Genomic DNA, 17,924 nt, shown 5'->3' with positions numbered 1-17,924 from the left:
TCCCAGCCCGCGGTTCTGGTTCCGCGTTACACCAACGCAGAGCCTACGGCGTATGTTACGTAGGAGGAGAGGAGAGGAGAGGAGCTCCTGAGGAGAAGAGGGGAAAGGAGCTCATGTCCCCCGGGGCTGCCGGCTCTCGAGTCAAATTTCTTAACAGGCGTTATTTGGATAAACTGAGCCCAGGTTGGGGATCTTAAAGGTTACTTTTACGCCTGGAAAAAAATATTAAAACTTAATAAAGTGCCATATTAACAGCGCTACAGCAGGAATTAAAACAGCTTTTAACTGTCGGCTTGCTCATATGGTGTGACGATCGACGCAGAGCCTACGGCGTAGGTTACGCGGCGACGGGCGCCGTACGCCGTACCCTACGCCGTAGGCTCTGCGTCGATTTAACGCGGAACCATAAATCAGCTCCGGAGCCGGCGGTCAGCCAGAAATTACGAAATTTTCAGAGCAAATTTCTTAACAGGCGTTATTTGGATAAACTGAGCCCAGGTTGGGGATCTTAAAGGTTACTTTACCTGAAAAAATATTAAAACTTAATAAAGTGCCATATTAACAGCGCTACAGCTGAAATTAAAACAGCTTTTGGCTCTCAGCTTCCTGATCAGGGTGGGGATGAAAACGAGGGGGAGTGGTGACGTGATGACGTGGCTCTCTGGCCAGCTGCAGGCTAGCACCAGCTGTGTAAAAGCAAACGGTTCTTACTTAGAACCAACCGCGAACCGGCTCTAGCACCAGCCCTGGAACCAGCTTGGTGTAAAAGGGGTATGTGTCTTGCTGCCTTTAATGTTCATGTAAAGCACTTTGAATTACCTTGTGTTGAATTGTGTTACACAAATAAACTTGCCTTGCCTTCACTGACCACCTTGTTGAAATGTCCAACTTTACAGCAGAAATGAACAGATTCATATTTAAAAAAGAGAAAACTCAACAACTGTGATTTAAATCGGTGTATTTGCATTTATTATTACTTTTGTGAGATGAAGTTATGTCAGTGACCATTGTCTTTTTCTTTTTTTTAATGAAAGGATGCAAACATATTTATTACTTTGGTCATCAGTGGTTGTTTAAAAATGCTATACAAATAAAATTGGAATGATTGAAGCAGCTGATTACCTTTGCCGGTCAGTTTTATTTTGTGATTGGATGAATTTGGAGTAAAATTGTATTCCTGAAGTTCCTCGAGATGAAATTTGCTCTGGTTTGGTGCAGACAAAATTGAATTAAATTGTATATTTATTTGTTTGTTTTTAAGAGTGAATCGGTCTGATCCAACAGATTCCGGGTGCAGCTTTATGATACAATATCCGAAGCCATTTGAAGAATTTTTAACGAAGCTTTCCTTACCTTCACAGTCAAACGTGCGTAAACTTGTGTGTTAGAGTTTGGGTTTCCGTGGAAGGTGCTGGTTCTGCCAATGTGGAACCACAAACATCATCATAACTCGGAAAACATCTGGCTTGGACACTGACAGATTTTATAATACCACTTCTTTATAGAAGTTTAAAATAAGTAATACAGAGAAAATTATGGTTTTATTAGTCATATTCTGGGGATACGCCTCTTGAGCATGTCATAAGGTGCTTTTCCACTAGTACCTACTCAGCTCTTCTCGTCTCGACTCATCTCGACTTGCCCTCGTTTCTTTTCAATACCCAGATCAGAAGTAGGAGGTTGGAGAAGCTGCTGTGACGTATTTGATTGTGTATCTAAACGAAGAAAACAACAACACTAAAGATGTAGAACCTGGAGGAGATGATAGATGTGCTGCTGGGTCTGTGACTTGTGTTTGATATCAAGTTAAAAATGAGAGAGAGAGAAGCTTCAAGCGGCAACGCTTTTTTTTTTAATTTAGTTTGTCTCGGCGCTGCTGAAAATTCAGCTGGAGCCGTGAGCAGCTATGAAGAGACAGAGCTCCTGGTAGATCTGGTCGTTCCTTATCTCCGTCTAGATCCCTTTTTAATTCTCTCCTCAGCACCAGGTTTATGAACATCTGACCCTCAGAGTTGGATCATGAAACAGACTTTTGCTGTCATTGCCTGTTGAATAAAATGAACAAGAATCCGTCAGAGTCTCTTTCTCTGATTTCCTCCTCCTGACTCAGACGTCTGACTCCAACCCCCCAATCGGGGGCCTGTAGTGTGATGATGTCAGATACAGCCGACTCAGCCGCTTAGAACCTCGGCAGAATAGTTACAGAAAAGTATCTACTCGGCACGTTAGACCCCTAGTGGAAAAGAACCAAACCGAGGTGAGTCGAGTCGGGCTGAGTAAGTTCTAGTGGAAAAGCACCAAATGATAAATCTTGTTTGTTGTGTTGTTTCAGAGACAGTTCCACATTCTGGTTCAACAAAGTCTGCACTGATGTCTCAGGTCCTGGTTCCTCCACAGTTGGAGTGTAACTGCATCACAGTGCAGGTATTCTGTCTTTCTACAGAGTCTCTGGAACCAGGACTCTCCTCCACAGAGTCCAGACCACATTCACTCAGCCGCTCTGAGCTGGATTTCAGTTTGAATACTGTCACGGAGACTGTTGCCAAGATGATGAGGTTAAAATAGACAGCAGATATTTCAGGGACAGCTGGTTAAATGTGTATTTCAGTTTCCAGTTTTCATCTCCATCGTCGTTGCTGAGAACTCACTGTTGTGACATTTCTTCACTGCTCAGAGATCAGCTGTCAATCACACTTTCTGGGCGGTACTTTGACGTCTTCTTGTTGTTTTGTTGATGTGTGAGTTTGTTTTGGTGGTGCTGTTTCCTGTGTCTGCAGGTTATCACTGCTCCTGATGGTTTTTATCCACCTAAACTACTTTTACATTTACTGGTTTATCAGAGTGAATCTATTGAAAGTGATGTACAGCTGAGCTGATGGAAGCTGAAATGATGAAGTGAATCATCCTCAAATCATTGAACTAAAGTCATTTATCAACGTTTCATGATTTAATGTGTCAAACTGAATCTTTACATGATCAATGAATCTGTCGTTTCCCTGAATCAATTATTGTCTTCCGTGTTTGTTCTGGGAGACACACTTTGAGGAAATACCAGATGAATGATTGTAGATGAATGATACTACAATCAAACCACTGACAGGGGGTTGACCAGCATCAGTTTGTGGTTACACTTGTTCCCATTAAAGGGATTTACACATTTGTTAACACGCTCAACATCATAGCCTGTCCAGTTTTGTTGTCTTCCAAATAAGAAGTAAAACACAAGTTTATCTTTATCAAAACGTGTTTTTTTTTGTATTGAACATTTTACATAAAGCAATTTAAACAAGGATTTAAATGAAGAGAAAAATAAAATGTAATAAATGATTAAAAAACAATATAAAAATGCAGATAAAATAACGTTCGGGTACGTAAGCGACTGCGTAGTTACGTTTGCACAAACGTCACACCATATCAGGAAGCCCAGAGCTAAAAGCTGTTTTAATTTCAGCTGTAGCGCTGTTAATATGCCACTTTATTAAGTTTTAATATTTTTTCAGGCGTAAAAGTAACCGTTAAGATCCCCAACCTGGGCTCAGTTTATCCAAATAACGCCTGTTAAGAAATTTGCTCCGATGTTTTCGGGATGAAAAGAGCCGCCGGCGATTTATGGTTCCGCGTTAAATCGACGCAGAGCCTACGGCGTAGGGTACGCGTTGGTGTAACGCGGAACCATAAATCAGCCTTTATTCTGGCGAGATCTGAACGCAACAACGGGCAAGCGAGTGATTATGTACATTCACTGAGTGAATATTATGAAAGTAAAATATATATTTCTCGCTAGAAATGTAATCAAAACGCATTTTTATGCAGACACTAACTCAAAATATTGATTTTATTCACAAAAAAATAAGAAATGTCTGCCATGTTTTTTGTTTGATTCAGTCTGCAAATGATGACGTAAAGCATTCTGGGAAATTTTCTCTGGCCCTCGGTCAGCGAGTCAGCATCTGAAATCCCTCGCTGTGAAGGGCTAGATTCATAAACACTAGCCCTCGTTATGCCCACTAGCCCTACATGCAAAGAGGAACTGGGACACCACTACCCTCATGGGAACACACAAGATTTAGGGGTAGTGCTGAAAAGTAGGACTAGGGGGGGATTGGGACTGGGCCTAAAAGGTAGAGGGCTGCTCTGGGGCGACAAGCCCGGCCCTGGCCAGCCATAATAGCTGCAGCACCTCCAGTGGAGCTCCGCCAGAGCCGTGGTTGTTCTCCTGTCCGGTGTTGCTTCAGCAGCGGTCATCTACGGACCAGATGCTGTTCCTCATGGTGAAAAAAAAGAAATTCCTTTAGAAACCTGTGAGTGACTTCACAGCTTTGTCCAGTTCTCTTCGTACAGCCTTTGCTGTCTACACAGCTTTCATACTAGCAGACAGAAAAAGAAGAGGTTTGTGGGTTTAAAATATATATTATGTTCAATTCAATGTAAAACTTGTTTTGAGGGGTTTAAAACATTAACATGAAGATGAAAACAGAGAGTGAAATATAAACTTCCTGTTGAACTTGCCCTTCAGCCTGAGTGTTTAAAGTAACTAAGCGCCCGACCTGAGTCAGTCACAAACTGTAGTGTGGAAATATCACTGTTGCTCTATGTTGCTCAACTCAGATTTTCTCGGGTGACTCATTTCCAGCGAATATATTGTTTTTTCTTTTTTCATTTACAATAACAGAACTCATTTTTAGGGAAATGATTTGCCCAAGGACAGTTGAGGTCAACTCCGTCCGTGACCCTGAAAGCATCAGCAGATGAATGGATGGTTGCTTATGTTTAACTACTTTAAACATTCTACATATACACACAAATCCCTCAAAGAACTTAATATGAGGTTGTTTTTTTAAATATTATTATTTTTCGTAAAATGATGTATAAAAGCAGAGGTGTTTGTCAGTTTGGACTGAACAAGGACAGTTTGTTTGGAGAAACTTTCCTCTGTCTTTAAACAGTACAATGTTCTCCATAACTGCATCTGGACAGAAGAGACCAAAGTGGAGTTGTTTGGACTTAATGTCCATAACCATTTTTGGAGAAACAGATAATGGCCGGGTTTCCCAGATCCAACCTCTCTTAAGGATTTAAGAGAGGTTCAAAGAAGGTTTGAACTAAGAGAGAACCCTAAGATACGGGTGTTTCCCAGATGACTTCTTAACACCGTTCTTTAGTTTCGCTCTTTCAGAAGCTCTTTGGAGCAGCTGTCCGGTTCTGAAACCAAATCAATCGAGGCCAGGCAAATCGATCACCGATCACTATCAGCGCATTTTCACACGCAGCACTGCTCCTTAACGCACTAATTCCCTGCTGCTTGTGCGTTATAATGAAAAATTAAGATGATAAATATAATTCAATGACCCTTTTTCATCCAAACGGTGCGTTACTCCGTTATTTCTGGCTACAGTGAGGCTTTTTTTCCCCACACGCAGAAACCGGGAGGAAACGGGGTGGGCGTTTGTGTGTGTTCAAAAACATGAGCCAAGAGAAGGCGAGTTTCGCAAATCGCAACGTGGAATTACAGCAATCCCTGGTTTTTCGCAGGGGTTATGTTCCAAAAAGAACCCGTGATAAGTGAAATTCTTTTTACAATTATGGAGGGCTTCAGATTGCAGAGATCATCCCCGCCTCGCACGTATTCCTGCTCTTCTGATGCTGCTGCATCCCGCAGGTGGGTTTTTTCAAGAGAAGAAAATAGTTATGGGTCGTTGTCTTCGCTCTTTTTTCTTCTGGGCAAAAAGATTCTTTAATATAAACCGACACCATTGATTATATTTGAGACTGTAATGAACGATTCATCAAAGGATCCCGTTGATCAGCTGCTGCTTCCCTGTCATCACATAGATGCGCTCGGGCGCGGCGCAGGAGGATCGGTGTCCCGGCTGCCTGGACAGCCCGGTCCGACACACGTCCAGGGGATGAAGTGCTGACGCACGAATGCGTTCATAAAAACAGTTCTGCTTCGCGCACGGTGACGCGGTTGATTTGCAGCGAGAACATGCTGTATAGCAGCCAAATCATCAAATAAATGATATTCATGATGATCGTTTTATTTGTGCGCATAAAGCATATACAGGAACACACTTGTTATTCCTTATTTTTCTTTTTTTTTTCCCCCTTTGCTGTCACCAATAAATGCTAAACAATATAAATCTAAAGTATAAAATAGATCAAAACTTGTGCGGGGTGCATTGTTTTAATATCTCATTGCTTGGTGTAATATTGTTTTGCCTGACGCGGCTGGATCTGTGAGTCTTTGTTCACTAAGATGGTTGTAAAGACTGGGTCAGCAGCATCTTTCATTTCCTTCTTAATGAAAGAGATACTTAAGCTAAGAGCGACTCTGGGAAACGCGATTTTCTTTCACAAGCTCCTTAAGAAGGTTTGAAAGAAGTCTTTCGCTGTTAAGAACTACTTAACTGATCTGGGAAACCCGGCCAATTTCAGCAGAAACACCTCACTGTCTAGTATGAGGGTGGTGGGATGATGGTCTGGGGTTGCAAACGTAAGGACATATGTCTGACAGGTGAGGTCTAAAACTGCCAGAGGGCGTTAAGGGCTGAGTTTACTGATGATGAAGATCAAGTGGTTTCTCACTCTTAGAAAAAACTATGTGAGTAAATATTGTCTCCATCATATAAAGAGCTTAGACAGAGACACAGAAAGATGGACAGTTACACTTTGAAGAGGAGTTTAATCAAACTGGGTGGAGAATCCCAAAGGTGGAACTGATTATACTGTCACTGATGTGGGAGAGAATAAGCTACTGCAGACACTGAGACATCCAGGTCATATCTCCAACCGGAACCACAGACTGTATACGGTTTTAGGAACATGTGTTCTACAGAGACTACTTTAATGAAGATCTCTAGTAATATAGTGATGGCTGATATACAGTTTTAACACTGCTTGATCTAGCATCTGCCTTTGGTACTGTGGATCATAGAATCTTGATAAACCGGCTCAAAACTGATATGGGGGGCATGTTCTCCCCGTGTTCCCTTGGGTAGCAATGTGAGCTACCCTCACAAAAACATGCAGCTTTGTGGGCTCTACACTGCCCCCTCTGGCCAACCGGGGAGCCAGGTGGGGTGGGGGGGATCTGGCTGGAATAATGTGGTTTTCTCTTCGGGTTCAGGGTTTAGGTTAAGGTTAGGTTTAGGGTGAAGTTTAGGATTAGGTTAATCCTAAGTAGCTGGGTTAAAATGCATAGAGAAAGCCATTATCAACCCAAAGAATAATGACAAAAATCTACCGGTAGACAGTATCCCATCTACTCACACCATTCAAGGCTCTGATTACACATGATACATTCCTATTCAGTGGACTGATAGCATTTGAAGCCGCTGCCTTAGGTAGCACTGGGTGATAAAATAGGGAAAAAAATCGGCATAAAAGATATTTTTTAAAAAAAACGGAAATAGGATTTTCTGGGTTATTTCCTGAGTGGATTCAATTTTGTCTCCCTGACAAAACTTTCAAAGTTGTTATGACCAATATTTTAACCAAGGTTATCTTTTTAAGGATTTTCTCCCACTAGGGGAGTTTCTACATGCCATTGTTTGATGTAATAATTGCTCGGGGGTCAGATACAACTTGTATTGTAATAGAGACTCTATAAATAAAATTGAACTGAATTTTGTTTAAAACATCTGCTCTGTCCGGTGGAGTCCCACAGGGCTCAGTTTTGGGTTCCGTTTTATGTTTATATTTAACTCCATTGGCCAGAGTAGTTGTTTTAAGAATGCGTCCTGTCATTTTTATGCTGATGATGTTCAACTTTATTGTTCTTTCAGTGATTCAGAATTTCAATTTTTATCAATGTCACTAATATCAGTAACTGGCTAATCAGTAACTATCTCCAGATAAATTCAAACAAGACTAAAACTTTGATCATTTGTCTAGCCACTTTCAAAATAAGGGCCACTAGAGCCACAAAAAAATCTTTAACAACAAAAGTCACTGCTGTGTTTTGTAAAGTGACAATAAGGTAACTCTAAGAGCAGTCTATGTCTCTTGATGGTCACTTAAGAGACAGTTGATCAAATATTACTTTTATTACTTAAACATTTCTATTCTGAAAAAAAATGCTAAGATTGATTACGAATGCCTTTATTTCTTCTTGGCTTAATTATTGTAATTCTGTTGTAGAAGCTTAGTCTAGTCTCCTAAAGCTACTGAGGTTCTCAGTATCCAGGTAACTTGGTTGATGCACCGTCTGCTTTACTGGTGCCAAGTTGATACACCGCTACGAAAAAATGGTGGAAGCTCCGTTACACCATTTCCTCACTGCATGCGATGCGAGCGAGCGTCAGCGACAAAATCAATTCCATGGCTTTATTTTCTATTGGACTGTCCTAACTGGCCGCAGCAACGCAGTGCTGCGTGCTGTTTAGAGCTGAACATTTGTCGGATGCCCTGCTTCTATTTTCTTCCTGTCGCTCGCGTTGAAAGCCGGTTGAAAGCGCTGTAGGAAACAGTCATGATGAGGAACGGCTGATCCAGTTAGTTGAAATGAGAAGTTATCTCTATGATTCCTCCTCATTTCACTACAAAAACCTCAATAAAGTGGCAGCTGCTGGAGGGAGATGGACAGAGAGCGTCCGATGTCACGCAGTGCTACGATAGTCGGACGCTCTCATGCAGTTAGGACACGGTGTTTAGTTGTGTTTGCATTTTGGTTACATAACGAAAATCAGCAGAATCTTATTGGCTCGTAGATCCACATCGCACTGGACGGATCATCCGGGCGGCTGTACAGACACTGCAGAATTTTGTTGCTTTCCTCCTTCTCTGAGTTGTCAGGCTGAGGGGAAACCACTTTATATATATATTTATAGAAAAAACATTTTTGAATAGTGGAGTCGGGATGGGGTCTAACATACATGTGGTTGACTTAGCTCTATTAACGAGTGAGGTCAGCTCAGGGAGGTCTACAGGATCAAAACAGTCTAGAGTCAAGTCAGCACGTGTAGATGAATTTAAGGAGGTCTTCGATTATCATCTTGGTGGTATAAAGTTAAAATCATGTGTATATCAAATGTACAATAGAAACATGTTATTATAAATAAAATCTGATGCTACTGCGATGGACTGGTGACCTGTCCAGGGTGAACACCTGCCTCTCTCCTGAAATTAGCTGGGATAAACTCCAGCAGACCCCCGTGACCCTGCAAAGGATAAAGCAGATATAGATAATGGATGGATGGATGGAAATCTGATGCAAACACTGTGATGCTTCAGCATTTTTTTATACATTAGTTGAAGTTTGAAGAAATAAAAGACAATCTAATATTGATATGTTGGATTAAAATATGTTCTTTCTTCATATTCTCGATTTGAAAAGATCTGCTTTATAATGTCATTCCAAAACCTTGATTGTTTTATTTCTCGGTCCTCCAGATTGGCTGCCGTGTTTGGGATGCTTTAGTTGTCTGGCAGAATGAGTTCAGATGAAGGGTTATTACCACGCTAGTGTCGACCCTGGTGGCAAGCTGATAGTGATCCATTCACCCGAATGGCATCAAAAAGTTGCAGGACAGCGGTCCATGAAAACCAGAAGTGAGAAACGCTGGCTAAATAGTTTAACTACCTCCCTTTCTGCTCCTTATAAAAACTGTACGCCCATGACCACAGCGATTAATTACACTGCTGAGGAACTAACCACTATCGTCAGATGCGTCTGCGGACAAGCTGAGAGAAAGTGAAAGAAGGAAGAACACCTAGTCTTCGTGGAAATTCTTCAGAGCACATTGGTTAATCATCAGAGCAGTGACGCTATCTGACCCTATAACTAATGATAATCATAGGCCACTGGTTCTTATGAACTATTTTATTATTCCCCACAACACAGACCATGTGATGCCATGAAATATGCTGTTTGAGAATTTTTATTGTGCTTTTTATTGCAAAATTTCAGGACTTGTGCACCTTTCCATTTCTGTTATCGATCACTGAGTTTCGTCCGTGTCTCCAGCTATTTTCCAGTTTTGGACCAATTACTTATTCTAATCTGTAACCCCCCTCACACACACACACACACACACACACACACACACACACACACACACACACACACACACACACACACACACACACACACACACACACACACACACACACACACACACACACACACACACACCTCCTTTTCTCTCTTCTGTGCATGTTTGCAGGCTTCAGGAGCTGCATCGTGACCTGCAGCCCCCCCCAGGTCCTGATCCAGGTCTAGGTGTCTTCCCTCTTACCACTACTATGGAACCAACTTCCAATCTGGGTTAAGGAGGCTGACACCACCTCCACCTTTAAAACTAAACTGAAACCTTTCTGTTTAGTAAAGCCTGTAGTTAGTGTTAGTAAACCTCTAGTTAGTGTTTAGTAAACCTTTAGTTAGTGTTAGTAAACCTCTAGTTAGTGTTAGTAAACCTGTAGTTAGTGTTTAGTAAACCTCTAGTTAGTGTTAGTAAACCTTTAGTTAGTGTTAGTAAACCTCTAGTTAGTGTTAGTAAACCTCCAATTAGTGTTAGTAAACCTCTAGTTAGTGTTAGTAAACCTCTAGTTAGTGTCAGTAAGCCTCTAGTTAGTGTTAGTTAACCTCTAGTTAGTGTTAGTAAACCTCTAGTTAGTGTCAGTAAACCTCTAGTTAGTGTTAGTTAACCTCTAGTTAGTGTTAGTAAACCTCTAGTTAGTGTTAGTAAACCTCTAGTTAGTGTCAGTAAACCTCTAGTTAGTGTTAGTTAACCTCTAGTTAGTGTTAGTAAACCTCTAGTTAGTGTCAGTAAACCTCTAGTTAGTGTTAGTTAACCTCTAGTTAGTGTTAGTAAACCTCTAGTTAGTGTCAGTAAACCTCTAGTTAGTGTTAGTAAACCTCTAGTTAGTGTTAGTAAACCTCTAGTTAGCGTCAGTAAACCTCTAGTTAGTGTTAGTAAACCTCTAGTTAGTGTTAGTAAACCTCTAGTTAGTGTCAGTAAACCTCTAGTTAGTGTCAGTAAACCTCTAGTTAGTGTTAGTAAACCTCCAGTTGGTGTAAACTCTAGTGTATAAAGGCTGAATTATGGTTCCGCGTCAAATCGACGCCGTGCCTACGCCGTCACCGTAAAGCCGTCGTGAACCCTTCGGACTTCTCCGTCACTCCATTTACGTCGACGCGTACCCTACGGCGTAGGCACGGCGTCGTTTTGACGCCGAACCATAACTCAGCCTTTAGAGTCAGTAGTCATAGCTGCAGCTGTAGAACAAGACTATAATAGTTAGTCTCAAACATAGCTTCATGGTAGATATGCTGCTATAGGCTTATGCTGCAGGGGGGCACCGACATGATCCGCTGGATGGTGCCTCTCAACCTTCTTCTCTTTTTCTCGCCCATTTTTTATTTATTATAAGTATCTCATAGCCATCATTTTTGTCCATCGTTCCTGTAGTTTGTGCCGGCCCCCCTTTTTTCTCTTGTGTGCATGTTTGGAGGTCAGAACTTCAGGAGCTGCATGCTGACATGCAGTCCTCCCTCTGATCATCCCACTGCTGCTTCCACCTGCCTGTGGGGATGTCTGCTATGCTTGCTGACATCCTGACCTGCAGCCGCCCTGACCAGCCCAGTCTGGCCTCAAGCAGGAGGGTCCCCCCTTATGATCCAGGTCCTGGTCCAGGTTTCTTCCCTTTTAAAGGGGAGTTTTTTCTTGCCACTGTTTGGCTTAAGGTTTTTCTCCCACTAGGGGAGTTTTTACCTGCCATTGTTTATGTAATAATTGCTCAGGTGTCATGTTCTGGGTCTCTGGAAATATCCTAGAGACAACTTCTGTTGTAAAAGACGCTATTTGAATAAAATGTAATACATTTGAATTGAATTAAAGGGTTAAAGGGGACTTTCTCATAACAGAAATACATTTTGGCTCACACTTGGAAAGTATCCATAAAAAAAAACCCCAGGATGACCTCGGTGAGTTCCCTAATGACTGTACAGTGTTGTGAATCACTTAATATGATCTCACAACAGATGTGAGCCACACAGCCTCTGGAATTTACCCAGAAAAATGATTTGTGTTTTTCCGAAATATAGCAGTTTCATCCTTACGCTAAATCCTAGGGCATAGGGTGTCATATCATCCGTCATGTCCCTGCGGTTATTGCCTAATTTTGTCTGATTTGATGAAAAATCACATCCTGGCAGGAAGTGAAGCTACCTCAACACATGATAAAATAGTTAGTCAATCTTTTTTTTAAATTTCTTTTTACTCTCCAATACAGGATGAGATGATCAAATCTACCGAGCTCCACCCTGAGGTTTTTCCTATAAAAGTGGCCTCTTTGACTCTCAAAGCACTGAATCCACCATCATCACCATCAGAGCAACTCAGAGACCCAACATACCAAAGATGGAGTCTGGTAACTTTCTTACTTCCTTTTATTTATTTTTCGTTTTTTTAAACTAGATTCTTTATATTTAATTATTTTATAAAACATTCAAAACCTTCAAGTAACTCAGATCCAACGTTTTGTTCAGAAAGCATACTAATTTACTTTTATTTCTTTCTGGACAGTTTAAACCCAATATATTTATGGTCAGCTTTTTTATCCATTTGTAAAAATGCATTAATTCTTAAATTGAATAAGTGAAAAACATTGCAAAACCAGAGGGGACTACAGAGCTTTTAGCACTTTGTAATGTTTAAGAATCCTGCTCTAAAATAATCTGTAATTTAAACCCAGTTTATCTGACCAACTACGAGGTCTGTTTGAATATATTTTTGCTTCTGACTCTTTCACACCCGATTTAAAAATCTCAGGAGCCAGTTCTCTTTGTTGTGGTGTATCGGTCACCTGGTCCTAACCTAGTTTCTCTACATTTTGCATTTTTAAAAACAATCTTACTTAGTCTTCAGTACAAATTAAGTAATCATAGTGGGAGGATTTAATATTGAAGGTGACTGAATATGGCCTTTAGTCGTACTTTGGGTCCTGAATAACCAAAACTATTTTGGACATTACGGCTCCAAAATTACGTTTATAATTTAAAATCATCTCAGTGCATCTCAGCAGCAATTTTCAGTAAAGCTGATATCAAAATAAAGGAAACATTTGAGATTACGGCATAAGAGTAAATGTACCTGCTATCAACGGTCGCAGACCAGGGTAGTAATTTGACAAGAACCTAAACCTGTAGAAGTCCATGCTAGAACATCTCAACATTTATTGGACCAAGATTTATTTTCCTTTTTCTGTTGTCTAACAGATTTTTTTTTTGTTTTTTTAAGAGGATTGTTTAGACAGACTTTCAAAATCAATCATCCAAGTCATACTTGTCATTGAAGTTTTTCAGATACTTAAATTTGTTATCATTTTTACTAGTTTCAATTCAATTCAATTTTATTCACAAAGTGTCTATTCCAACACAAGCAACAAACATTAAAGAAACAATGGCAGGTAAAAACTCCCCTCGTGGGAGTAAAACCTTTAAGCCAAACAGTAGCAGTAGAAAAAAATCTCCCCTTCAGGAGGGAAGAAACCTTCATCAGGACCTTGATGAGGAGGGACCGTCCTGCTGAAGATCAGCCAGTAGAGGAAGAAAAGATGAGGGCGATAGGATGCAATGGAGGCACATATATACGGTTCATATTATATTGGACAGATATATGTAATTATCTTTAACTGTATCATGTATCGTGACCTCTTCAGGGTGTTTTAACGCCCCCCAAAACTTAAATCGAAGTGTCATGTGCATAAATTGACATTTGTATCATTAACAGGCATTGACGCTGACTGGACGCATGTGGAATTAGAGATACCTCTGAATCCAGACACGTTGCTTCTGGACATTCGGCTATGGTTTTAAGCAGCATTTTATGCGTCATTTGTGAACGTAGCTCCATATCCTAGTGCTTGACGAAGCGTAAACATATTCTGTTGCACTTTACTCACTAATTTTCCGCAGATTCCTCAAACAGGATATTCTGCCCTGTAGAAAGAGAAGTAAGAAAATCCCATCTGGATTTTCTAACACATTTGTTGGCAGAGTGGACATCCTCCATGAAGATGCTCAGCTCTTCATGGAGGCTTCTCGTGGACCAATCAGCACTCCTTCACCTCTTTACTGACTTGAACCCACCCCTGGAAAGATTGTCTTGTTCCGTTGTTTGACTCTGTTTCAAAAATGTATATATGTTCTGTATTTAGATGTAGAAAAACAAGAATGTATATAATATATAATATCTTGGACGTATAGTATAAAATTGAGTAATTGTGAGAAGAACTTTTTTTCTTGCTTTTTCTATCTCATTGCAACATTTTTCTGATTTGGGTTTGTCAGTGAAATTCCTCTTCGTCATCATATTCTGAAAGCCTGCTCTGTGTGACGACGCGAGTCATCAATATTTCTCTGATCAACAGGAAAACGGTTGTGCTGTCAAGCCCTCTGGGCGGCACTGTGGCTTCTCTCCATCTGCTCTGGCGTCCCCACGACATCCATAGACACTGAAGGTGCGTTCACGCATGACCTGGCTCTGATCACTTATATATAAGGGTATATATGTGTGTATATATATATATATATATATATATATATATATATATATATATATATATATATATATATATATATATATATAGATAGATATAGATATATATACATATACACAGTCCAACTGAAAATAGTCCCATAATTACCTCCCATTCTTCTTCTGGTGTTCGGGGGGGTCTGGGAAATGTTCTCCAATGGAAGGATATGGAACTTGTTATCATTGGTTGATGATACTCCATATCATCTGGAGATAAGATAAGATCAGATATGATCAGATAAGATAAGATAAGAAAAGAAGGATTTATTTTGCCATGACTAAAGTTTTATAACGTGGAACATTTTGGTCCTCAGTGGATCCTCCGGATGTGTACAACTCCCTGTGGATAAACAGCACAGACATCGCCATGGAGACGCTGAGGACACCGTTTGTAAAGCACATGAAGCTGGGCGACCTGCAGTCAGACGACTACGTTAACTTCATGATCCAGGACATCAACTATCTGGTGAAGGTCACAGAAATGCTGAAGGAGATGACTGAGAAAGTGAAGAGCCCCAAAAACCTCCAAGAGTTCTTTAAAGGTCGATACGAGAGCTACAAGAAATTCGCCCAGCAGATGCTGAAACAGTTCAGCCTCAACGTAAGAAAACATCACACACAAGTTTCAGCTGAAGCTGATAATGTTGTTTTTTGGAGCCGCTTGAGGGGAAAAATTGTTTGTGAATTCGAAATTTCAGAATTTATAATGTCAGAAATTTTAGAGATTTGCATATCATGAATTAAAAATTTCCAAATTGTTTAACTCAAAATAAAGACCATAAGACTCAAGGAAAAAAACTGACATAAAAATATAAATTCCCAAAATAAAAACTTCTACACGAATATGTAAACTCTGAATGAATGTAAAATCATGTATGAGGAAATTCTGAGTTTATGAGGGCGTATTTTAAAGGTGGTATGATGACTGGTATGCTAGGTTGGACAGTAGGGAGGGGCAGACCGATCTGGACAGGTTGGTGAAGCAGAAGGACAGAGATGGAAGGATGTGCAGCAGGTCAGGGTGATGAAGGATGAAGAGGGAAATGTACTGACAGGAGGATGGAACGAGTTCTTTGGAGAGTTGATGAAGACAATTAGAGCGAACGAGGAGTAGAAGAGGTGACCGCTGTAGACCAGGAAGTACCAAAGATTAGTAAAGGTGAGGTAAGGAGCATTGAAGAGGATGAAGAGTGGAAAGGCAGCTGGTCCTGATGATAAACCTGTGCAGGTATGGAAGTGTCTGGGAGCACTAGTCTTTGACTCCCATTGAGGAGAGCGAGAGGACGCCTGAGGAACGGAGGTGAAAAGTGACGGTGCCGATCTTTAAGGGTGCTTTCACACCTGTCCCGGTTGGAGCAGTTGTTCCGAAACAGGGAGCGTTTCCCCCTAAAGATCGGTTAGTTTGGTATATGTGAACACAGCAATCGCGCTCGGAAACGGCACAAAACAAGCGAGCCGAGATCTCCTAGGAGAGGTGGTCTCGGCCCGATTCCATTCCAGATCTGGAGCGGTTCGTTTGCAGTGAGAACATAATTGACACAGCAACCGATTAACCATAGAAACAAACTAGCCACACTCACTTATGATGCTCAATAGTTGTTGTTTTTCCCGGGGTACGGAAGAGGAAACTCCTTCTGCATTAATTTCTGACTAAGGAGAGAACAGCTGGTTCTCATGGCATTTGTTATCAGCTTTGAACCGTTACAGACGGTTGCCTTGTGAACACAAACGCCACAAACGAAAAACGAAACAACTGTATCGATTTAGCCCTTGAATCGGAACAAAACAAACGGGCCACAGGTCTGAAAGCACCCTAAGAACAAGGGAGACCTGCAGAGTTGTGGCAACTTCAGGGGAATAAAGTTGATGAGTCAGACGATAAAGCTGTGGGAGAGAGTCACAGAAGCTGGACTAAGGACAGAAGTGAGCATGTGTGAGCAGCAGTGTGGCTTCATGCCAAGAGAGAGTACTACAGATTCAGTATTTCCTTTGAGAACGCTGATGTAGAAGTACAGAGCGACCCATAAGGAGTTTCATTGTGTCTTTGTAGATCTAGAAAAAGCTTCTGACAGGGTACAGAGAGAGGAACTGGGGTTCTGAATGAGGAGGTCTGGAGTAGAAGAGAAGGAGCCAGACTGAGATGGTTCGGACATGTAGAGAGGAGGGACAGGGGGGATTGGGCTAGGGGTGAATTGAGACGGATTACTTGCTGTGGTGACCCCCTGAAGGGAGCAGCTTAAAGGCAAAGAAGAGGAAGTTGTTTGTGCTTAATCAACTTTACAAGTACATTTGCTTAGCTAAGATTTACTCTGTGATATACGACTGATCCGTACAGGCTGTGTCGGAGATCAAACCCATCCCTGCCATGGAGAAGTACCTCAAGGACTACAAAGACATCAAGGACAACGACAAGCCCATCTTCTTTGCTGTCAGCCTCCTTCCCTGCTCCAGACTCTGGATTTGGCTCGCCAATGAGCTGGACATCGGCTACGGCAACGCCTACTTCATCTGGAAGAAGAACAACATGTACGGCAACCCTGAGAAACACTACAAGAAACTGCTGAACAGCTATCTGAAGACCCCGGAGGACATCAAACGAGCCAAAGAGATCTTCCACCAGCAGATGCAACATGAGCACAACTTCTTCGCAGCTGTAACAGCAGCTTAGAGATAAAATACAAAGAACATAAGGTTTCTATTTGGCTTTATCTAATGACAAAATAAGCAAGCAAACAATATATATATAATATATATAATATATAATATATAATATTAAAGATATCCTTATTTTTCTGCAGTAAGTAAGTTAAATGTGTGAATGAATGAGCTTCATGATATCGTAATTTACTGATGTCTCTGAGTCCAGCTGTTTTGCTTTCTTTGTTAACATGAATAAAACATCTGCTTGAAACATCTGGTTTAATCTCTGAGCGGAAACATGTTGGATGATGTTTTCCTTTAAACATTTCCTTGACACTCTGAGGATGATCTACGGCAGCATCAGTCCCAGAGAAGCAGAGCTTCCATAACATCACTGATTTTTTCATGTAAAAGACAATCTGAATTGGGGAAAAACCGAATTCAAGAATAAACTCTGGTGTAGGTCTTCCTAGATGGAAATAGCACACAAAAGAACAAAGTTTTTTAGAGAGATGCCAAAAAAGCTCGTTTTTTCTTCTTAAAATCTCATGTATGTCCTCATATAGATGAATTCGCTGCTCAACGTGATTGTGGGCAGCGTTTGAGGAGGTTGTCGTCCTCTACTTGACCACCAGATGGTAGTATAGCCAGGCACATTAGTGAAACGATCGTTCACTTTGTGAGACAAGCGCCAAATTTTGCACAAAGTATGTTCTAGGTCTACTTTTTCAAAAAAGCCTGTTAGCC

The 17,924-nt window shown here is 41.1% G+C and overlaps 1 protein-coding gene across 1 annotated transcript; it reads left to right on the top strand.

Moving 5' to 3' along the window:
• The first annotated feature begins 12,231 nt into the window (after positions 1-12,231).
• On the top strand, positions 12,232-17,266 carry LOC133458032 (uncharacterized). The gene is made up of 4 exons (XM_061737504.1): positions 12,232-12,369; positions 14,371-14,460; positions 14,852-15,138; positions 16,873-17,266. Exons 1-4 carry the CDS (start codon positions 12,360-12,362, stop codon positions 17,203-17,205), a joined length of 720 nt encoding a protein of 239 aa, XP_061593488.1. The 5' UTR covers positions 12,232-12,359; the 3' UTR covers positions 17,206-17,266.
• Positions 17,267-17,924: the final 658 nt, after the last annotated feature.

The sequence above is a fragment of the Cololabis saira genome, chromosome 13, assembly GCF_033807715.1.
Source record: "Cololabis saira isolate AMF1-May2022 chromosome 13, fColSai1.1, whole genome shotgun sequence".
Taxonomy (NCBI): Eukaryota; Metazoa; Chordata; class Actinopteri; order Beloniformes; family Belonidae; genus Cololabis; species Cololabis saira.
Note: the sequence above shows the minus strand (reverse complement) of the source record. Positions and strands in the feature narration are given on the sequence as shown.

Coding starts and splice junctions, on each gene's coding strand:
- LOC133458032 (XM_061737504.1), top strand. Junction 14,461..14,851: donor GACATCCATAGACACTGAAG/GTGCGTTCACGC, acceptor TTTGGTCCTCAG/TGGATCCTCCGGATGTGTAC. Junction 15,139..16,872: donor TGAAACAGTTCAGCCTCAAC/GTAAGAAAACAT, acceptor TGATCCGTACAG/GCTGTGTCGGAGATCAAACC.